This window comes from Aquarana catesbeiana, linkage group LG01 (assembly GCF_042186555.1).
Source record: "Aquarana catesbeiana isolate 2022-GZ linkage group LG01, ASM4218655v1, whole genome shotgun sequence".
Classification (NCBI taxonomy): Eukaryota; Metazoa; Chordata; class Amphibia; order Anura; family Ranidae; genus Aquarana; species Aquarana catesbeiana.
This window is the reverse complement of record NC_133324.1, coordinates 287,207,037-287,231,256: the sequence shown is the minus strand read 5'-3', so window position 1 is coordinate 287,231,256 and position 24,220 is coordinate 287,207,037. Positions and strand designations below refer to the sequence as shown.

At 42.0% G+C, this 24,220-nt stretch overlaps 1 protein-coding gene across 1 annotated transcript in view; it reads left to right on the top strand.

Moving 5' to 3' along the window:
- BCR (BCR activator of RhoGEF and GTPase) overlaps positions 1 to 8,744 on the top strand; it is a 90,917-nt gene extending 82,173 nt beyond the window's left edge. The window contains exons 20-23 of the mRNA XM_073629242.1: positions 994 to 1,128; positions 1,240 to 1,345; positions 3,084 to 3,246; positions 6,759 to 8,744. Coding sequence (XP_073485343.1) covers positions 994 to 1,128; positions 1,240 to 1,345; positions 3,084 to 3,246; positions 6,759 to 6,848 — 494 coding nt within the window. The 3' untranslated portion in view covers positions 6,849 to 8,744. The remainder of the gene's footprint in view (positions 1 to 993; positions 1,129 to 1,239; positions 1,346 to 3,083; positions 3,247 to 6,758) is intronic.
- Positions 8,745 to 24,220: the final 15,476 nt, after the last annotated feature.

Here is a 24,220-nt window from a genome sequence, read left to right as displayed (position 1 = left end):
TCTGCTGATGTCACCAAGTTCAGTCCAGGCACCGCATCATCCCGACTTCGGAAGTCTGGATCCACCAGGTGCCTGGACTGATGGTAGTCTCGGCCTCAGTCTCAGCCTCTCAGCTCACCGCTGAGACAGCCACTCTCCGCCCCCTCCACAGCTCAGCGCTTCAATGAGCGTGGAGCAGAGCATGAGAGCTGCTGATTGACAGTCAGCAGCTCTTCTCTTGGGGAGCCGAGAGAACCGAGCCATCAGCGGTGTTCGATGGCTCGGTTCTCAGTGCAGAGACAACGGGGGACAGATGCAGCATCCATCTAGGTAATTGTGAATTGGGAAAAAAGCGCAAACCTATACTTCTCCTAAAGCAGTGGTTCTCAACCTCTCTAGTGCCGTGACCCCTTGATAAATTTTCCCAAGTTGTGGAGACCCCTAAAGGTAAAATAATTTTTGTAGCGTGGGTTGTCAGCACCCAAGGCAAGACAAGTAATTTGCGCCCCTAGCCCATGGACATTTAGCGCTCTCCGAGTCCCTTCCACTCGTACAGTATTGAAACCCCTTATGGTACATTTTGGGATGTACCACTCTCTCTTTGTTCTCCTTTCTTTTCCTTTTATCTCTCCCTATCCTCATTTCTGGGAGAGTGGTGCGGGCTTCAGGAACAGCCCAGGATTCGGTGACCCCTGGCAAATCATCATTCGACCTCTAGGTTGAGAACCATTGTCCTAAAGGAAACAGAGATCAGAAATGCAGAGCATAACAACAAAAGAAAGACACTGCAGTGAAACACACAAGTTGGGTGAACTACAGCATCTGGCACTGAAACCATTTAGAGACAGAATCAGAGACGCATTATTAAACTGTGAGCTTCTGCAAATGGCTTTATCACTTTGTTTTTAATATGTCTTGAATTTTACAATACTGAGTGAAATACTGATGATAGATAACACTGTGGTGGTATGAAGTGTGTACATAGTCACTGTTATTTTATCTTTATCCCTTTAGATAACAAAGATGTGTCTGTTATGATGAGTGACATGGATGTTAATGCCATTGCTGGAACCCTCAAGTTGTATTTTCGGGAACTCCCAGCACCACTTTTCACAGATGAACTGTATCCCAACTTTGTTGAAGGAGTTGGTAAGGCTCAGTAATCTACCTTTTAAAAGTGGTTCGTTCTTGTTCAAGATTTATTAAAAATAGTTAATGCATGTTTTATCAAGCTCTATTAATTAGATTATTTTTCTTCAGCATTATCTGATCCTGTGGCCAAAGAGAGCTGTATGTTGAACTTGCTGTTGTCTCTACCAGAGCCCAGCCTACTCACTTTCCTGTTTCTACTGGACCACCTCAAAAGGTAATGTGATAGCTCTGTATGTAACCATAGCATTTCACTGGGTACGTTATCACCGCAGGGATTTTGTAAAGCCACATATGGGCAAATGTTGGAACTAGTAGACCGAATGACCATTTCTAAACCTACCCCATATATATCATAACATGTTATGGTGGGCCATTTGCACTTTCTAAAATATTGTGGTTAAAAGAGAAAAAAAAAGGTCTTTAGGAGAAGGAAGCTTATTTGTCCACAGCACCAAAAAAATGTATGAAATTCTGCCTGACATTTAAAATGTTTCATAAAGAGGAATAGAGCATTAGGAGTGTATTTATAGAAAATTTGCGAAGTAATACACCCAGTGAAAGTGCATGCACATGCGAACGGTGCAAAAAACTAATGTTATTTCTGCCATTTCCTGTGTTGATTAGATGTTTTACAGCAATTTTAAAAATGGAAAATACTGATTTTGGCACCTCAATGGCACCAAATATCATTTGAATTTCTCATGATACTTTGAACCATTTAGTGGCCAAATGCTTAGCATCATCTTTATATATATATATATATATATATATATATATATATATATATATATATATATATATATACATACACACACACACCCACCATCTCGCAAAAGTGAACTCAACCTCTTTGGTTGACCATGGAGAGGCCTGTTCTGAGTGGAATCTGTCCTGTTAAACCGCTGTATGGTCTTGGCCACCGTGCTGCAGCTCAGTTTCAGGGTCTTGGCAATCTTCTTATAGCCTAGGCCATCTTGATGTAGAGAAACAATTCTTTTTTTCAGATCCTCAGAGTTCTTTGCCATGAGGTGCCCTGTTGAATTTCCAGTGACCAAGTATGAGAGAGTGAGAGCAATAACACCAAATTTAACACACCTGCTCCCCATTCACATCTGAGACCTTGTAACACTAATGAGTGACACCGGGGAGGTAAAATGGCTAATTGGGCCCAATTTGGACATTTTCACTTAGGGGTGTACTCACTTTTGTTGCCAGTGGTTTAGACATTAATGGCTGTGTGTTGACTTATTTTGAGAGGACAGCAAATTTACACTGTTATACAAGCTGTACACTCACTACTTTACATTGTAGCAAAGTGTCATTTCTTCAGTGTTGTCACATGAAAAGATAGAATAAAATACTTACAAAAATGTGAGGGGTGTACTCACTTTTGTGATATAATGTATATACTATATATTTAAATAGCACTATTAGCCAAATGTGGTAAATTAATTGAAAACATTAAACCAGGATAGTAAATGGCCCTTTAAAATTTTTTTCCCCCTATTTGCACAGAACGAATGTGCATGTACTTTCGTTGAGTGAGTTGCTATGCAAAATGTTTATAAATACACACCTTAAAGTGTATATAAAACCTAACAAAGAGCTTCGCTTATTTTCTTCTTATATCTGCTTTGTTGAATATACTATCTTGCTGCTGAAGAGTGACAGTGCACTGTCCCTGTCTCCTAGCTTCTCTGTTGTCACCCTGTTACAGGGTCTTCCAGTGAAGACTGTAAGTAGCCATTTCAACACCCTTTATGCAGGCACAGTCCACTGTTCTCACCATCCAGGAAACCTGCCCTAAAAAATGCCATGCACCCATCACTGGTGCTAGTTCATGTAGACCGTAATTGACTGCAAAGAGTTTGTAGGAAATCCACAGCAGTGAGATGCAGTAAAGGATGAACAAAGGTGAAAATTTGTTTTCTGACATCTGTAATTTGATTCAGGGTGGCCGAGAAGGAGAGTGTGAATAAGATGTCCCTGCATAACCTGGCTACTGTGTTTGGCCCAACCTTGCTACGGCCTTCTGAGAAAAACAGCAAAATCCCTACCAATCCTACGCAGCCAATCAGCATGGCCGATAGTTGGAGTCTGGAAGTCATGTCACAGGTATCTTTTAACCCTTTGTACTTTGACATGTTTTATACTAATGGAATTCAAGATACAATACTTAAAATGTAACAGGTTTCCTATAGAAATCTAGCTTTTACCTTACTCCTTCTTTTATGACTTTATAACTCTGGAGGTTTGCACCCCGTCCAGCAGGAAAACTTCAGAATGTGCTGTAGAAACCTGGAATACCTGGAGTATTTGTATTTTGGTTTACAGTTTATCAGATCTATATGTGTGTGTGTGTGTGTGTGTGTGTGTGTGTATATATTACACAGTACTGTGCAAAAGTTTTAGGCAGGTGTGAAGAAATGCTGTAAAGTAATAATGCTTTCAAAAAATATATTTTAATTGTTTATTTTTTATCAATTTACAAAATGCAGTGTGAGCAAACAGAAGAAAAATCCAAATCAAATCGATATTTGGTGTGACTACCCTTTGGCTTCAAACCAGCATCAATTCTTCTAGGTACACACGGTGCTTGTGCACACAGTTTTTGAAGGAACTCAGCATGTAGGTTGTGTCAAACAGCTTGGAGAACTAACCACAGATCTTGTGTGGATGTAGACTGCCTCAAATTCTTCTGTCTCTTCATGTAATCCCAGACAGACTCGATGTTGAGATCAGGGCTCTGTTGGGCCAAACAATCACTTCCAGGACTCCATGTTATTCTTTACACTGACATTGACTGTATGTGTGGGGTTGTTGTCTTGCTGCAGAATAAATTTGGGGCCAATCACACACCTCCCTGATGGTATGGCATGATGGATAAGTATCTGCCTGTATTTCTCAGTATTGAGGACACCTTTGATCGGGCAGTGTTAAAGACAGTAGACACAGTGGTCGGCCAAAGAAACTTAATGCAGCATATGAAAGACCCATCATGCTTACTTCCATTCAACATTGAAAGATGTCTGGCAGTGCCATCACAGAACTGGCGGAAACCAGTGGGACCCAGGTACAGTCCTCTACTGTCCGGAGAAGTCTGGCCATAAGTGGGGCAAAAAAGCCATACCTCCAATGTGGAAATAAGGCTAAGCGACTCAATTATGCACGAAAACAAAGGAACTGGGGTGCAGAAAAAGTGCAGCAGGTGCTCTGGACTGATGAGTCAAAATTTGAAATATTTGCCTGTAGCAGGAGGCAGTTTGCTCATGAAGGGCTGGAGAGCAGTACAATAATATGGTAGCAGGCAACAGTGAAGAATGGTGGAGGTTCCATGCAAGTTTGGGGCTACATTTCTGCAAATGGAGTTGGAGATTTGGTCAGAATCAGCAGTGCCCTCAATGCTCAGAAATACAGGCAGATACTTATCCATCATGCCATACCAACAGGGAGGTGTGTGATTGGACCCAAATGTATTCTGCAGCAGGACAACGACCCCAAACATGCAGCAAATATCCTTAAGAACTATCTTCAATGTAAAGAGAATTCTGGAAGTGATAGTTTGGCCCCCACAGAGCCCTAATCTTAATAGCTTCAAGTCTGTCTAGGATTACATAAATAGACAGAAGGATTTGAGGTAGCCTACATCCACAGAAGATCCGTGGTTAGTTCTGCAAGATGTTTGGAACAACCTACCTGATGAGTTCCTTCAAAAACTGATTGCAAGTGTACCTAAAAGAATTGATGCTGTTTTGAAGGCAAAGGGTGGTCACACCAAATATTGATTTGTTTAGGATTTCTCTTCTGTTCATTTACTTTCCATTGTTAATTGATAAAAATAAACTATCAGCACTTCTATTTATGAAAGCATTCCAAATTTACAGCCTTTCTAAGTACTAACCGTTGCATAAACACTTGCATTTTATGAAGTGCCCTCTGCAAGAGTATGCAGTTCAGCGAGTATTGGCTGTGATGATAGAACAAAGTTCAAACACTTGCATGTGTATAAGATATAGTGTTCAGCCTTGAGACGCATGTTCATAGTCATTTATTATGCACTTTATTTATTGTATAAAATATACTGTATTAGAATTGAAGAGTATGTGACCTTCGAAGTACACAAACAATTTATTGTGCATTACTAATATCACTTTATTATTGAAGCAACTTTATTTATCATGATCACTTATTTTGTTTCCTTATGTGGATCACTTTGGAACACATTTTGGAATACATGCTATATCTATAGGAGTCACTTTATTTAAATTTACTATCTTATGGACAACATTACCCTCTTTTCTTTCTTTTACACATTAGACACTGATAAGCTTTGTAGTGATGGCCCTTACATTTGCACTTTATTTAAAGTGGTAGCGCAAGAGTAACACACAACACCAGCTTACCAACCAGCCTGCAACCAAATTATCCTAACAGCATTCGTTAAAAACAGGGGTTTAGTTTGCATGCATTTGCAAATACATGCATAAGATGCAGAGCAGGTGCAAACTAAACCCCTTTTTTTTTTAACGCATACTGTTAGGATATGTCTGTTGGTTGCAGGCTGGTTGGTAAGTTGAGCTGGGAATTTTCTTTGGTTTTGTTTTTCATGTACAATATTACCAGCAAACCTGGTTGGTATTTGGGCTTTGCGCTGTCATCACTCACTGTGAACTGCCTATTTATGCTGAGGATACTTCACTAGCCTCGTAGACCAATATCCCCAAAATTATAATAACCTCAATTTTGCCCTTTCTGAAGCAATCCCGGTTTTGTATTGAAAACATGAAAAGCACTTGTTTATCGCGTGTATAATTATAGGTCATGTTCTTAAGGAAGTAATTACCAGTAGTTGTATTTAATCACTTCTTCTTGAGGATTTATGAATTCTGAATATATTAAATTACATTTCCAACAGAACATAAAGTTTATGGTAGAACCTATTGAATTCAGATTAAAAACTGCTCCATAATCCTGTTTCACTCGGCTGCCTTGGCTCTTTCCAAAATGGTACTGAGGCCTATAGAATTTGACACATCTGGTCTGCTAGTTAAAAAAAAAAATAGGTTTCATCTCTCTAGTGCTTGCTACTGCTAGTGAACACTATAACGAACATGTTCCTACAAGGTTGTCCTGTATATAAATTCTGAGTTCTGCCAGGTGCCACCAGGGTTGCCATCTGTCAGTATATTTGCTGACAGTTTGTAAAAAAATCTGTGATGTTTACAACTGTGTGTAAATATCAGGGGTTAATAGTTGTTATGCTATGTTGACTTTTAAAGTGTGAACCAAGCAAATTATTTGTTATAGGTATTGTCAGTGTTCCAATATCGTGTTTATACTGTTTAAATATTGATTGTTCTGTCATTTTTCAGGATGTCCGTAAAAAAAAAAAAAAAAGGTGCTCTGTCAGTAAATTTTTCATGTTTTGTCAATAAAAAATGCTGCAGGAGGTTGGCAACACTGGGTGCCACCTAAATTGAGGATGTGTATCACCAGCGGGAGATTTCCCATACTTAGATCTGTGGAATCTTTCTTTTTATGAAATACATAATTGAAGTCCTATTTAGCTTTATTCTGATTGCTTTTGTGTAAGCATTTTCCTAATGACATCTTGAACTGTCTTTCAGGTGCAGGTTCTGTTGTACTTTCTACAGCTTGACACCATTCCAACCCCAGACAGCAAACGTCAGAGCATTCTCTTCTCGACTGAAGTGTGATGTACTGTGGCAGCTTATGGAGGGGGCACATAGCCTCTGTAGATCACTTGGCTAGCCTGTAATCAGTGCAGGGTGAGAGGTATAGGAGGGGGGACGGGTGGATTCCCCACCTCCCTTAAAAAAAAAAAAAAAGTTAGCAATCCCTAGGTGGCTTGCAATATAGCAATTGTTAGCATCAAAAGTGCTATTTTTAATTTATTTATTTATACGTTTTTAGATAAACTTTAGAGCAGCTGTGGGCTATGGGCTCCCCATTAACCTATAAAACGATGTATAAGATGTCTGTATCTCATCAGGAACCAAAATGAAGTTACTGCCTATTGCTCTGCCTTCAATGTGTACTGTAGGTTTTATATTTTCTTTTAATCAGCAGACTGTTTGTCACATAAAAATAGGATCTAATTTGTATAAGAAATGAGTTGACATTGCTACAGGGCAGAGCTTCAGCTTGTCTTTGCACAGTGTTACAATTTATAAAATGCAATAGTAATTTGTTTCTAAATAGTATGTGTCATGATAAGCTTCAGCCACTAGATGTCAAAAAAGGCCAACAAGTCAGGCCTGCTGCTGAATGAACCTTCCCAATGCTGGATTTATCTGAGGTCCACGTTTTAGTGCTGGGATTTTTCTATTAGGACTTCTTTGTGCCTGTTATTTCAGGTGTACATGTCATAGATTTTAGAACACTTTTAATGTCTGTGTTGTTTGCTGCATGTTTTTCCAGGTGGTTTATTGTTCTGAGTGGTTTGTGTTGAGAGAGATATAGCCAAAAATGTCAGAATCAGTTCTTGTTCTGTAGAAGCAGGCTATTTTTGCCCTTAGAAATTTGTTTTTTGGACATTGAGTTCACGGTCTCATCAGTGGACTCTAGAGCAGCAACAATGAGCTGGTGCAATGGAAGATGTTATCCAATGATATGTCTACATTGGGATCTGAAGCCATAAAGAAACTTTTTTATAAGCGATCAATGCCATGTCCCAGCATTTGCCGGAATGATGTCCTGCATAATGCCACATTTCAAAAGCGGAGCTGGTCTCTGTGTTCAGGTGCTTTACACTTTGGACTACAGGATTTCACTGCCAGAAACATGGAGGAATTTCCTCTGTCTTTAATTTCCTTGGGGTCCAGTGTCAGACATGGTCTGTACATGAAGATAGTGAGGTTCGACATATGCGATTCATGTGGATAATGTGCCATGAAGTAAGGCTGCCCTTGGTGTTTTGCACATGGAAAGCTGCTGAGCACATCTGAGGCTTTAATGTGCATTGTGTGTACTGTGTAGAGCCACAATCCACCTGAATGTTCTAATAAAGGAAAAATGATTGTTCACTATTTTAGTATTGTGTAGTGACTACTGAATTTTAATCTCATGCTTCAGGACCTTTGTTTTCAGGACCATTTCTATTCCAATGTATATGCAGCTTTTAGTCAGTTTATTGGGGACTTGCACTGAATAGCAGTTTAACTCTGTGCAAAGCTTCAGATCGTTAAATCGTTTTGGTACTTTTTAGATCTTGAGTGGTGGATCGCTGATCACAACCCAGTAAAATGAGTTTAAATTTTTATATCAATCCAGCAATATTTAATGTTTTGTGACATACTGTGCTCTGTCCTGTATACATTGTTAGGGGAGGCACTCGCTGATCTCTTGTTGTTACCAGGAGGTTCCTGGGAGCCCGCAAACAGCAGAGACAAATGTGTTTTCGCGTTCCCCTATTTTAGTGGTAGGAAAGAGCGTCAGATTCCTGTTTTTTTTTTTTTTTTTTCTGCTTTTTTTCTAAAATGGATAAATAATATTTAAAAAGGGAATTATATTGTATTTGTTAAAATATTCAAAAGCATTTTTAGCCTCTGTTTATACACAAGCTATTCAATAAAAGTAAATCTTAAATTAAATTGTGATTTTTTTTTTTTTTTTTTTTTCTATTGTGTCCAAAAACCCACTGAAAATGTTGCATTTATCTCGGGTAACACAGCCTACCTGGCAATTGGTTTTCGGTTTTGTCACAATATTCATGTTACACCTCTAGGATCTCCCATATGGCACCATTTTAATGCTCACTGCAGCTCAAAGAAGCTGCTCCTACAGGCTTTGAGCTCTTATTTTTTCTGCCTGGAAACTCCCCTCCCCTCCATGTTAGCCAATGTGTTAGCCAATGCACACTATGGCTTTTTCAGGCGTTTTCAGGTATATGCACCTACAGGCAGAAGAAAACCCCCACCAAACTCACGTTTTTGAGAGGAGCTAGTGCCCCAAAGAGCTCAACGAAGCTTAAAAACACGTGAAAACGTTTGTTCCAGCTTTTTGTTTTATTTATACAGTGGTTAAGAAAATACTATCTAGGAAGGTTTGTGGGGAAAAAAACACTTATGCTCAAAGAAGCTTAAAGAAGCTCAATAAAAACTTGCACAAGAGCACAAAAAAGCACAAGCTTCTTCAAGCTGAAATAAAAGCACACGTCTGTAAAATCAGCTTTTTTTTTTTTTTTTTGAGCTGCAGTGTGCATGAGCCCATAAAGGTAGGCGACACTGGATCCACCATGTGGGAAGAAGGTACAATCCTGCCATGGAAGTACTGTGAAAGACTTACTGAATTTAAGGCTGATCATTACATAAAACTGATATTGAAGGGAAATTGAGCGGATTGTCCAATTGTTTGAAAGATATGCTGTTACTTAGATGGCATTACCAATCGGCTCCATTGTCCGAGTTGTTTTCAGTACATGATGTCTGCAGCACTTTATCCCGTGTTTAAAACAAGGAAAACGCCGCTCCTGGCGAGCAGTCACTACAGTCCGAATGCACTGGGTGCAAGCAACGGACTACCACCGATGATCAATAGGAAGAAAAAAACGGCTGCACACCACAGTAACGTTCCAACGATTTTATTCCAAAAAATAGCAATAAACAGCCAACAAAGACAGAGTGTCCGAACCCAGGAGGTGATGCGTGCGTTTCACACTGACCTCAGTGCTTCTTCAAACCTGAAGAAGCACTGAGGTCAGTGTGAAACGCACGCATCACCTCCTGGGTTCGGACAGTCTGTCTTTGTTGGCTGTTTATTGATATTTTTTGGAATAAAATCGTTGGAACGTTACTGTGGTGTGCAGCCGTTCTTTTCTTCCTACTTTATCCCGTGTGTTCCTGTTTGCTGGACAAGCAGATGTGTTACCGGGCCTGATTAAAAGAATAATGATCCACTTTATTGTTGTTGGAAGTTGCTATTGACGGCTACAGAGCTGATCCTCTGCCATGCTTGTCAGTGGTTGGATCTGTTCACTGCTATTAAAGTACACTACACAAACAACCCTACCACACTAAGTTTAAGGACTTCAACGGTACCAATAAGATAAAATATCAATGACGTTTTATACAAAATGTAAAATAGACATGACATACAAATATATAAATGTGTCTCAAATAATTAAAACAAAGAGTTATGATGCTCTCAGTGTTTTTCCTCATCCACCCCACTGCAGTTAGGGGATGAGTAGCTCGCTGTAGCTTTGACGCAGGTGTGTTTTATGGAACATAGCCCGCTTCTTCAGGAAGAAATCTTGCAGCCGAGCTCTAAAAATAGAGTGTGTATATACATCAATTTCAACCTTAGTTTCATCAATGTGTATGTTGGCTCAATAGAGTATTACCACATACTTCAGAGTGCATAAACGGAAGTACAAACAGAGTCACACCAAATGGTCATTCTACAGCAGTGGTTCTCAACCTGGGGGTCGAATGATGATTTGCCAGGGGTCACCGAATCCTGGGCTGTTCCTGAAGCACGTATCGCTCCCCCAGCCTGTACACGGCAGCCCGGCAGGACTGTCCTGGAGCCTGTGGCCGCCTAGCTGAGCTGTTCCTGAAGCCTGCGGCTGCCCACTCAACCTCTTCCCAGCCGCCTATTCAGTTAACTGCATGGGTGGGGGGCAGAGACTAGAGGTCAGCTGAGTGGTGAGGAATGTGAAGTGGGAGGGGCTGGAGGAGACCCTATCTCCTGATATCGGCATAGGTGTCACTGCTGCACGACGCCACAGAGCTGGAGACACGGGGAAGTAGGGGACACAGAGTAACACTACCTGTTATTAGAGTCACCATTAAAAGTCCTCACTACAGTTCTCAGATCAGCAGATGACCTTGATCAAGAACACCTAAGTTGGCTGATCAGAACTCCCCCCAGCACTGCCACTCATCCCAACTCCCTGGCAGCACTGCCACCCATCCCATTCCCCCCCCCCCCCCCCCCCCCACCAAGGAGTAAGAGAAGGAGTAAAAACAAAGAATACATGGAAGGGTGAGGAAAAGAGGGGGAGGAACAAAAAAAAAGGGAGAGAAAGAACAAGAAAAATGGCTAGAGAGGGATGGGGGGAAAAAAGAAAACAAGAAATTAGTATAGAGAAAGATAAAAGGGAAAGAAAGGTGAACAAAGAGAAAGTGGTACATCCTAAAATGTACCATAAGGGGTTTTAATACTGTACGAGTGGAACGGACTTAGGGAGCGCTAAATGTCCAAGGGTTAGGAGCGCAAATTACTTGTCTTGTCTTGCCTTGGGTGCTGACAACCCACGCTACGAAAATAATTTTACTGTTAGGGGTCCCCACAACTTGGGAAATTTTATCAAGGGGTTGCAGCACTAGAAGGGTTGAGAACCACTGTTCTACAGCCAGCCACTGCCAACCCTCAGGTCACATGGGGTAATCCACTCAGCCCTTCACGAGGATAGCTATGCATCTACAAAAAATATCACATAGAGCTGCTAATAAAGAGCTTAACTGGTGAGACAAAGCCAGTACATATGGCATGAGCTAAAACAAAAAAAGTGTAAGGGGGTGGGGAGGGTGCCTTACTGTAGGGCCCTTTAAGATACAAACTACACCCCTACTCCCCACTTTAAAAATCTCATATACTTAGATCAAATTCTTCTTCTTTTTTTTTTTTTTTTTTTAAATACTTTTTACTTTATTGAGAGAATATAAATATTTTCCAATCTGAAAAAAGGAAGTCACATGATTTGATCAATGTACATTTCCCAAGCTGATATACAAAAACAGAATCAACAAGAGGGCAAGGAAACACCCGTAAAAAGGCAAGAGAACAAACCATATCCTCTCTTTTTATTACCCCCTCTCTCCTCCATCCTCTTCCCTCTCCCAAACATCCTTCCATACAACTTTCACTCTCAACCAAACTTCCTCTCTTTACTCAAACCATCCCTTCCATATTTTAACAAATTCCTTATAATTCCCCCTCTTCTTATATATATATTTCTCTTTCACAATCGTGTCCTTTACCACCTGTACCTACTCTGTTACTGTCGGTTTTTATCCTGCCACTTATGTGCAATCAACTTCCTTCCCTGAAACAAGCATCTAGTTACTGCAGTCTGTGTGGCTCCCAATATTCCTTCCTCTTCTATTAAAGTGGGGTTCCACCCAAAAAAAAAAAAAAAAACTACATAAAAAATCCTAAAAAAAAATACAAAAAAAATTTGGATTTTTTTTTTTACTTCTCTAAATGCCTGTTGCTAGGGGGTCCCTCGTAGTCTGCCTCTTCCAGTGCCTGGGCTGGTGACATCACTTCCCCCTTGGCACAGGAAGGGCTCGGCTCTGCTCCCTCCCTCCTGTCAATCATCTGGGACCCATTACAGGTCCCAGGTGACTGAGCGGCCAATCACGGCACGCGGCGCTGCTCGCGCATGCGCAGTGGGTGCCAGGCTGTGAAGCCACAGCCCGGGGCCCACAGTTGCAATGCCGGCGCCACTGAACGGAGGGGGAGACCAGCGGGGCTTCGATCCCCCGCATCGCTGGACCCTGGGACAGGTAAGTGTCCAATTAAAAGTCAGCAGCTGCAGTATTTGTAGCTGCTAACTTTTAATTTTTTTTTTTTTTTGACTGGAACTTCTCTTTAAACCCAAAAGACACGCCTTGGCCTCTGTATTCAATGATGTTCCAAACACAACGTTGATTTTTCCTATTATTCCACTCCAATTACCTACATAACTTAGGACATCTCCAAATCATATGTATTAAATCACCTCTTCCATTCCCACATCTTTGGCATTCTGCATTCGGTCTTCTCCCGAACATGAACAATTTTGCAGGTGTATAATAGGACCTATGTACCAGGTATAAGTGGGATACGACCTGTGAGGGTGAAAGTGAAACCCTAGGACCTAAAGCCAGGACCCGTTTCCATTGTTCCTCCGTTATCGACCCCACATCCTTCTCCCACTTAACCCTGTTACCATGTTCCACCTCTTCTTCCTGCTCTGCCCTCGCTATGCACTCATACATTTCGGTTATTAATCCTTTAGATGTTTGAACATTGACCAATTTCTTAAGAGAAGTCATTTCACTCAGCTCTGGTACTTTCCCTTTAAATTGCATGTCTAGGGCGTGCCTAACTTGTAGGTATCTGTAAAACAACCGGTTTGAAATTTCGTATTCTTCACTTATTTCTTGGACTGATTTCATTCTACCAGCCCTATACATTTGTGCTAAGTAGTGGATGCCCTTTCGATCCCATTCCTCTATTTTCCCCATTACCTTAAGTTCCCTTAAATTTTTATTATCCCATATAGGAGAGAATTCGGAAAAATCGCCATAACCCAACATGGTCCTGACAGTTTCCCAAACTCTCACCATTAATTGGGTTGTTGGACATCTAGTTTTAAAGGAATCTGCTTCCACCGCCCCCACTACTGTATTATGGCCAGTATCATTCAATAATAATTTATTTCCTACCTCTCTTTCTACAGATAAATTACTTCCTCTCATATACTGTAGTTGCGCTGCCAAAAAGTAATAACCCGGATTTGGCAGTGCCAAGCCTCCCACCTCTCTCGGCCGCTGTAATGCCTGCAAGAGAATCCTTGCAGCACCGTTTTTCCAGATCAACTCTCTAAACACTCCATCTAATTTTTTTAAACCAATGTTTTGGGATCCATACTGGTAAGTTCTGTATTATATATAATGATTGCGGCATCCATACCATCTTAATTAGGTTGATCTGACCAGCCACAGAGAGAGGCAAGCGACTCCACACCTTACTCTTCTGCCTGAGCTTTACCATAAGTGGGACTACATTTCCTGCTATAAACTGTCCTGGTTCCCTGGTCATATTAATACCCAGATATTTCAACTGATTGACTACTCTTATTTGGGTTACTTGTTGCGGGAGTGAATCAGTAATGGGGTCTATAGGCAAAAGTACAGACTTTTCCTAACTGATTGCCAACCCAGAGAAATGTCCAAAGTCGTGTACCAATTTCATGGCGGCCTACAAAGAGGACTGTGTGTCCCCAAGAAACATCAAAACGTTGTCTGCATACATAGCGACTTTTTCCTCTCCCATGCTTCTTTTGATACCCTGAACCTCCTGGGATGCTCTTAAAGCGATGGCCAAATGTTCCATTGCGAGGGCAAAGGGCACCCCTGTCTCATTCCCCTCTCTAATTGGAACCACTCAGAACACTCGTCATTTATTCTTTTCTTTCCTTTGGCTTAGTAATTCTTAAACTCATTTACTATTTCTGGCGTGGTCTTTCTAACTTTGCCTTCCCTATCCGTATTGCTGGTATGATAGCTGGAGGGCTATTTGCCCTAGCTATTAGGGCCAGTATTCTCCCTACCTGCTCCCCCTCGCCAAAGAAGGCCTGCCTCTGAAATAATTTTTTATTCTCTATTTTCTCCAGGACTAATCTTTTATATTCTTCTTGCTTCGCCACCCATTCATCATATCTATCCTGGGTTGGTGTCTCCACATACTGTATTTCTGCTCCCCTTACTTCCTCCCTCACCCTGACTTCTCTGGCCTGTGATTGTCTTTTGAAATATGTTATTCTTTGTATCAGTACACCTAGCAAGTATGCTTTCAGGGTGTCCCAGATCACTCCCAGTGGTGCGGTTCCTGAGTTTAACTCAAAAAACTCCTTCAAGCTAGCTACAATCCCCCCCAGTATCCTCAATTATCTCCAACCAAAAGGGGTTCACCTTCCAGTCCCCACTATTATAGTTTTCCCCTATTTTTATTGAACAGACTAATGGTGAGTGATCTGAGATCCCCCTTGGTTTATAATCTACCTCCTCCACTATTTTCAAGGCTTCCTCATTACACAATAAAAGGTCAATCCTGGACAAGGTAGAATGCGTCCTAGAGTGGCAGGAGTATTGCTTTACCTCAGGGTAAATAAAATAACAGTGATGTTGCGCTACTCATACAATTGAAAGTGACATCTGCAGCAGCCAGCATCTACAATGTAGTAACAAAGCAAAAAATGAATGAATGATAAAAATGCAGCGCTCAGTGTAAATAAACAGTGCACATGTATATGACTAACAACCAACCATAAAGTGATGAAAATTATTATATAAAACAACTGATTAGTCCATAATCATGTGAGTGCCCAGCTCGGTGGGTATCATATAAATATCCAAAACCGTGAGGTGGTGGATGTGTAGGTGGGCGAGAGGTTAATCTGATGTAAACCACAAGGATGATGTCTCAGATTCTATAGGTGCCATGTGAATCCCAGGAATGGTGTTCCGATAATCAATATCCACAGGAGAGTACAGGAGAAATAAATACTCTTACCGGAATGGGTGGACACGTTTGCCATACGGCTAGGTGTCATACAGGCTTGTGGATCAGCGATCCCAATGGAGACTTGACGTATATGGTTCCTCTGTGCCGATCGAAAGGGGATGGATGGTCCGGAACTCAATACGGGGGTCTCACCCACAACAATATGGAGGAAAATGCAGCTTTCAGTCAGCCAGCAAGGGGACATGTAAAAGGGAGTAAAAGAACCCACATGGTGCTTGAATCCATATAAATAGGTTTATTCCAAACCAAACATAAATGGCAATCCAGATAAAAAGTGATCACATATGAAGAATGTACAAAACAAGGAATAAAAAATAGCGTGGTACCAGAAAAAATAGCTAGTAGCAACCCGACATGTTTCGGACCGAGAGTCCTTCTACTGGGTGCCACCTCCTCCATATATCCACCAGCCCTGTCTCATTACAAAAACGGAACAATGGACCACCAAATGTTTCGTTGGGGGGGCCCCTCTGTGGCTTGTCCACGATAAAACAATTCATATAAAATTACCGTACTAAATGGTGGAGGAATATACACATTAGCTAGCACACATTCTTTATCTTCAATCGCACAAAAAAGAAAAATATCTTCCATTTTCGTCTATTTTACTTTGCCTGCAGGAGAAAACCACACTGGGATCTATTAGTATACTCGCCCCAATTGAATAGGAGGTGTGAGTCGAATGATATTGTACCCTAAATTTCTTATGTTCTAAGTCATTAGTTGTTTCTTTCTCAAGGTGCGTCTCCTGCAGGCAAAGTATTCCAGGCCCATCCAAACTGGCCACAGAAAAAATTGCTCGTCTCTTAGACAGATCTTTTACCCCCGTACGTTCCAAGAACATATCTTAACATTCCTACTTTTCCTAAGCTGACCCGGGGTCTTCCCGCTCTCGTCTCTAATCCCTGTCATTCTATTATCCTACTTTCCTTCCCTCATCAAAATAATTCCTCAAATTTATTTCATTTACTTTCATATTTAATATTTTCAAATACTCTTCCCTTTGTGTATTATAATTTCTTTTTAGTGTATTATCCTCCTGTGCAAACTTATAACCTTTCCCATTTTTATTCTTGCGACTCATACCTAAATCACATCTCTCCCTCCCGCCTCTCTCTCCCCCCTCATTCAAACCTAATCTGCACCAAAGTATTTTCCTGCTTTCCCTTATAACTTTAAATTCACCCCATTCACTACCCCACACCCACCACCCTATTTTTACCACCCCCTTCCCTCACCCTCCCACCTCCCCTACTACCTTTTTTTTTTGCCCACCTTTGGGCCCATATTGAGGGATTCTAACATGACTGTATTTCTTCCCCAAAGTGATAGATCTTACAACAGAAATTTCCTGTGAACTGTGATCTCGATTAAGTAGGGGGTGATCAGTCCCCAGTGTCTTAAATGTGTCCATTAATAAAAAATACAAAAAAATTATTAATACACCTATGTTCCCCCCACAAATAAGGAGGACCCATACATCCTCCTATTCTACCCTAAGTCTCTCTTCCCCTACCCTCCCTTGCCCCCATTTCTGTGCATATATGTAAAATGAAAAAGAGAAGAAAAAAAAGAGAAAAAAAGGAAAGTCCAGATATAAATGAGGGAAAAAATTCTTCCACATTCTGATCATCCTCACGTCTCTTCACCCCTCTGTATCTTCCCTTCGTTCTTCTCTAGCCATAGTGTCACTTCTGCAGGTGTATTAAAAAAATCTGGTTTTCCCAAGGGCTGTCACCTTTAGATGCGCTGGATACATCAATGCATAACTGACTTTAAGCTGTTGCAGTCTACGCTTACACTCTATGAATTTGGCTCTTTGTTTTGTAATTCAAGGGAAAAGTCCGGGTATAATGAGATCCTTACTCCTTTGTACTGTACATTCCTCATAATTCTTGCTTTTTGGAGAATGGTGACTTTATCTTTAAAATACAGAAGCTTAATAATCATAGGCCTAGTCTGGCTTCCTAAGGGTGATATCCTGGGGGGGATTCTATGTGCACGTTCAATAGCAAAAAAATTTGAAAAAGAGTCTCTGCCAAACATGTCTTTAAGCCATGTCTCCATAAATTCTGTGGGGTTATTACCTTCACTTTTCTCGGAGAGACCTAGTATCCTTATGTTTTTCCTACGTGCTCTGTTTTCCATTTCATCAATTTTATGGATGCACATATTTAGCTGTCCTCGCATCAGTTGGACCTCTTGTTTCATTGGGTTTATATGGTCTTCTGTTTGACTAAGTCTTCCCTCCAGAACTGTTGTTCATGTGGATACCTGCTGTATATCATGTCTTATTAATAATACATCTTCTCTAATATGTTTAACCCCTTCCCGCCGACCGAACGCACATATGCGTACTCGGCTTTCCAGGGTTATACCGGGATGATGCCCGCAGCTGCAGGCATCATCCCGGTACCGTTGTTTTCAGCGGGCGATCGGCTACCCGAGTATAACAACCGATGCGGCTAAAAGCCGCTCGGCTGTTATACCGGAGGAGCGGGAGGGGACCTCCCCCCCCTCCCGCCGCCTCCCGCCGCTGTTACCGGGCCTACCGTGTGATCGGGAGGCCCGGTGTCTGTTCGGCTGCCTTCGGCGGCTGGGGGCGGGCTGGAACGAAGCTGCGAGCGGCTTCGTTCCAGCCTTCTTGTTGTAAATGCGGAAGCGACGTCATGACGTCACTTCCCGTTTACTCGGCTGCCAATGGCGCCGAATTTAAAAAAGTACACAGTATTCAGAATCGCCGTTTTCGGCGATCTGAATACTTTGAAGTGTAAAGGAGGGATGGGGGGTCTTTTAGACCCCCCATCCCTCCATAAAGAGTACCTGTCACCACATATTACTGTCACAAGGGATGTTTACATTGCTTGTGACAGCAATAAAAGTAAAAAAAAAAAATTTTAAACACAATTTATAAAGTACAAAAATAAATAAATTAAATAAAAAAAAAAAAAAAATTTTTAAAGTGCCCCTGTCCCCGCGAGCTCGCGCAGCGAAGAAAACGCATACGGAAGTCACGCCCGCATATGTAAACGGTGTTCAAACCACACATGTGAGGTATCACCGCGATCATCAGAGCGAGAGCAATAATTCTAGCCCTAGACCTCCTCTGTAGCTCAAACCTGGTAACCGTAAAAAATTTTTAAATCGTCGCCTATGGAAATTCAAAGGTACCGTAGTTCGTCGCCATTCCACGAGTGCGTGCAATTATAAAGGGTGACATGTTTGGTATCTATTTACTCGGCGTAACATCATCTTTCACATTATACAAAAAAATTGGGGTAACTTTACTGTTTGGATTTTTTAAAATTCATGAAAGTGTCACTTTTCCAAAAATTTGCGTTTAAAACACCGCTGCACAAATACCGTGTGATAAAAAATATTGCAACAATCGCCATTTTATTCTCTAGATTCTCTGCTAAAAAAATATATATAATGTTTGGGGGTTCTAAGTCATTTTCTAGCAAAAAATACGGATTTTAACTTGTAAACACCAAATTTCAAAAATAGGCTTAGTCATGAAAGGGTTAAGTTGGTCAAATAATTAATTCAAAGATAACTTACAGTTGTTGATTGCCATAAGGATCTCTTTCACAGACGGTTCTTTCTCTGATTCCAGGGATAATGCAGACATACCTTCCTCTGCTCCTATGGCTGCTCCTTGCAGAGTCTCTGGGGCTATAGATGACACAATTGCTGGGGCAGCTGGTGCTGTTGTCACTGGTACCGTTGTTGTTACTTGTGCTGTTGCTAGTTTCCCCGTCTTTGTTACTGTCTTTACTGACACATCTGCCACTGACCCTTGATTTTTTCTCCCTGCTAAATCGGGATGCTGTGGTTTCCTGCTTGCCCGCTCTTCTTGGGTGACTGGTTTGGCGTATGAGCATATCGCTCCAACTTTGCAGCAGCAGCTTGGCTAATCTTTTCCTTAGGTCCACGAGGGGACTTGCTCCTACCCCCGCTCCTTCCTGTGTAGCCGCCTCCTCCCCCCCGTCTCCTAGACATACTGGGAGGCGGGTTCGTGCGATCACCTAGTGGAGGTCACGGCCGGCCACTCTATCCCGGCGACAGCGTCACCTCACTCTCACCGAGATGCATGCCATTTGCAAGACTCCGCAGGAGAGCCACAGAGAAGCTCACCGCCTACGTCCCAGGTTCCACTGCACCAGAGTGCTGCTTTCCTCCCTCTCTCCCGGCGCCCTCCTTCTCTCCCCCTCCTCCTCATCCCTCAGTCATCTCAGGCATGGCAGAGAGCGTGAGGTCCGGAGCCACAGCGACCTCTCACCTCAACATCCGGTCACGCCCCCCTACTTAGATCAAATTCACTACATAAGGGGACCTCCTTCACTTTAAGGAACCACATATCCTACCCAGCCCTCATTAGAATAGTGCCACAAGAGTATGCCCCATATTATGCACTTACCTAGCATCTATAGTGTAAAGCCTGTTATCAATAGCTTCCAATGTATCCAAGGTTTGTGGAGGTAGTGAATGGCAGGCAGGAGGACACAGACGTGTCATTACCCTACGCCTGATAAGTACTAGTATCTATTGAAGGCTGACCTCCAGGTAGTGAACTGTATTAAGGACAAAGCAGAAATTGTCTATCGCAGGAACAACTCAATACGAGACCAACTGGTAGAGAGTCACTTTAACAGAGAAGGTAGAACACGTAAATTTAAATATCCTGGAACCCAGAAATGTGGCGGTTGTGCATATTGCCATTATTTGTGGCCCGGACAGACACACACTCTACCAAATGGTGAAATACACCAGGCCAAGCACTTTACAAATTGCCAGACAATGGGTATCGTTTAGCTTATGACATGTGGCAGCTACTATGTCGACTAAGCGTCATTTCTGGCAACGCATTTATGACCATGTTTCTGCCATTAAGGGAGGTGACATCATGTCCCCCATTGGAAGACATGGAACATGGAAACACAATAAAAACCCTCACAGTGTAAGATTCTTTGCCCTTGAAAGGATACATACTGACATACGAAGTCCCCATTGCCACTCCCTGCACCTTGAGGTATTAGGAACTGTCAAAGAGAAAAAAAAATCAACTTTCTTGCAAGAAAGTAGTACTAATGAAAAAGTGTATAATGAATTTGTTATTACTCTTCTCAAATTCATCCTGCATAATAATTTTTTTCTCTTTGACGGTTCCCACTACCTCCAGGTGCAGGGAATGGCGATGGGGACTTTGTGTGCTAACCTGTACTTGGGGGGTGGGAACATAAGATTATGAGTAAATAATTCCTAAATGTAAAAGGTGCCAACCCTATATAAAAATATGTGACAGCTGCCCCTTTAAGTGTGAACCACACTAATGAATCAAACCAAAAAATATAAAGTAGGCGCTATATAAACTATAAGTATCCTAATGCCGATATGTGCTAAGTGATATGAATCTTACACACTACTACTCAATATTGTGCAAAATACACAAGAAATTGCTGTGAAATAAAATATAAATCAAATAATAATTATGCCAATATTCTATTTGTGATAAATATGTGCATTAATACTCAAATCAACATGTGCTATGCAAAAATGTCCATATTAAACTGTGACCATATTCGTCCGTATCTTGCAGTTTAACTCAATGCTTCCCATCAACCGTGCAGCCTTGTATAGTTCCAAAGTGATTGTGCTCCACCACCAAAGATGCAAATGCTCGCTCACCAGAGCATGTGTAATAAAAATATTACAATCTGCCCGCATGGGATTTCCGATGGTCTCCTCTCTAACTCACAGTTGCTCTTTCCTCTCCGAGGGATATGCACCAATCACCCACAAATAAAGTAACACGGTGATCATGCAACACAGTTTTATTTAAAATTACATTTAAAACCAATCCCCACTTGTATGCGCTTATATGTCAGGGTACCCAGACCGAAACCAGCTCGACCAGCATAAATATTAATCCCAATATGTGCTAACCAACACACTGCCGTTGAATGGTAAGAACAAAAGGCGCCGTCTGTCTCACCAGATACCGGCGTGCGTCTCACTGCCTAACCGGATGTGACGTCACATGCGGTCCACAGTAATTGCGGCGACGATCCGACCTCTATGCGTTTCGCTACCTAGCGTCATCAGGAAGTCGGACCTCCTGATGACGCTAGGTTGCGAAATGCATAGAGGATTTAATATGGACTTTTTACATAGCACATGCTGATTTGAGTATTAATTATTCATCATGAATAGAATATTGGCATAATTATTGTTTGATTTATATTTTATATCACAGCAATTTCTTGTGTATTTTGCACAATATTGAGTAGTAGTGTCTAACATTTATATCACTTAGCACATATAGGCATTAGGATGCTTATAGTTTATATAGCGCCTACTTTATATTTTTTGGTTTGATCAGATTATGAGTGATGAGGCTTTCTATGTACCTGTGCCACATTTTGTCATGACACAGGTACATAGATGATATCCTCATACTCTGGGACGGATCCAGGGACTTACTTAATGCCTTTTTTCGAACACTTAACACAAATGACTTCAATTTGTCATTTACTATGACATGCAGTCATTATTTCTTTCCTGGATGTCGAGATATCCCCCCCCTTCCTTGGCCTGGTCATGCAGGCATGGTGAGCCTACTTTGGTTGGCCACTTATTTGGCCATTATGGTGGAAGTGTGGATTGGGTGGTCCCCACGTAGTGGATGGATGGGGTGCTGATCCTGGATGGTGGGATGCTGATCTCCTCACCCCTAGTGCTACTGAGTGGTGTTGAAGAGGAAAAGGGAAGGGGGGGTGTAGGTTGCCTTTCCCCACCCTCCTGCTGTGTGTATTGTGGGGCTGGTGGTGGGCGGAGCTGCCCAATGTGGGAAGGACCTTGCATCGGTCTCCCAATACTGAATGGCTCATGCTAGCTGGCGCGCAGATAAAGCAGGTTTAGCCCTATGGCAATACGATTGGCCACGGGACTAGTGACTGTAAATGACGCTGTGTCCGCACATAAGTGGCTGGTGTCTAGCTGGTGCAGTGGCACTGATGCTAGGAGCCCTTGTTTGCACGCGTGTGTATAACAAAGTACGCCTGCGGAAGGGCACTGCCCCCTGCCCAATTTAGGCGATCAAGTAGTGGGGTTGTAAAAGGATTCATCACCAGCAGGCGTAGAGTAATGACACATCTGTGTCCACCTGCCTGCCATTACTCACTACCCCCACAAACCTTGGATACATTGGACGCTATTGATGATAGATTTTACACTATAGATGCTAGGTAAGTGCATAATATGCGACATACTCTTGTGGCACTATTCTAATGAGGGCTGGGGAGGATATGTAGTTCTTTAAAGTGCTGGAGGTCCCCTTATGTAGTGAATTTGACCTAAGTGTATGAGATTTTTAAAGTGGAGAGTAGGGGTGTAGTTTGTATCAAAAAGGGCCCTTCAATAAGGCACCCTCCCCGCCCCCTTACAACTTTTGTTTTACCTCGTGCCATACGTACTGGCTTTGTCCCACCAGTTGAGCTCTTTATTAGCAGCTCTATGTGATATTTTTCATAGATGCATACCTATCCAAAACTATCCTCATGAAGGGCTGAGTGGAATACCCCATGTGACCTGAGGGTTGGCAGCGGCTGGCTATATAATGACCATTTGGTGTGGGTTTGACTCTGTTTGTACTTCCGTATATGAACTCTGAGGTATGTGGTAATACTCTGTTGAGCTAACATACACGTTGATGAAACTAAGGTTGAAATTGATTTCTCGCAGGATTGGGTGAGATGGCTTTCGCCCATTTGCAGTTATCTTGCTGACACTTGTAGTGCCACAGGGCTAAAGGATAAGGCCATCAATTGACAGAGACACTGTATACAGACACCATTGTTCTTTCACCTTGCTGAGGAAGATACTGCATTCTTGATAATCAGGGCCAGTTGTGTTGTTTGGCCTTGCTTTTCAGGAGTTTAAGTGCACCAACAAGAGTGGCTAGCTGAAGATACAAAGCCTCATCTTTCTTCAAAAGGACTGAAGCTACACTTTATTTGGGAAGTTAAGCCATTAAATAGTGATTTGAGTAGTGTTTGAAGTTGGGCCTGTGGTGTCAAGGGACAGAAGAGAGAGGTCTGACATAAAAAGGGGCAGTCCTCTGCTCTCCTCCTGCCTGGACTCATAAAGCCAACCTGAGTAAAGGTAACCAATCTGATACGGATTGCCATATTGTGATTTATTGTTATTGAAGTGTTTGCCTCTGCTCTTGGGGACATTCTCAGGTTTTGAATCCCCGGAAAGCAGCCCGAATATAGTATTGAACTATATTGCTCTTAACCTCAGTTATTGCTCTCCAATTGCATTACTTGAATATATATTGTTACTGTTTGTTGCTCTTTTCCACGGAAATATTGCATTAAAGACAAGTTCTGTGTTTTATCATAACGTGTGTGTTTCTAATTGGCCCTTTTGGTCCTTGCAATTACACTATTGCCAGGTGTGCCAGAGGGGGCTGAGACTGTTATTGGGGTTGAGAGGCAGAGTACGAAACAAACATACTTAAGCGGCTCCTGCGGGGGTAGCGCTACAGATAAACCTGGATGGAGCTTCCAATGAGGTCTGCCTGAAAAACTGACAGGCAGCCCTGATCAGAAAACCTGTCAGGAATCAGCAGCAGGGATGGCCAAATCTTCATAGCTACACTAGGAAACTGAGACCAGACAATATTAGGCCCCTGTCAGACCTGCGGATTCATATTTAGCCATCCGCTTGCTCTGCGGGGATCGCTCCGTTGATCCCCACTGAGCCA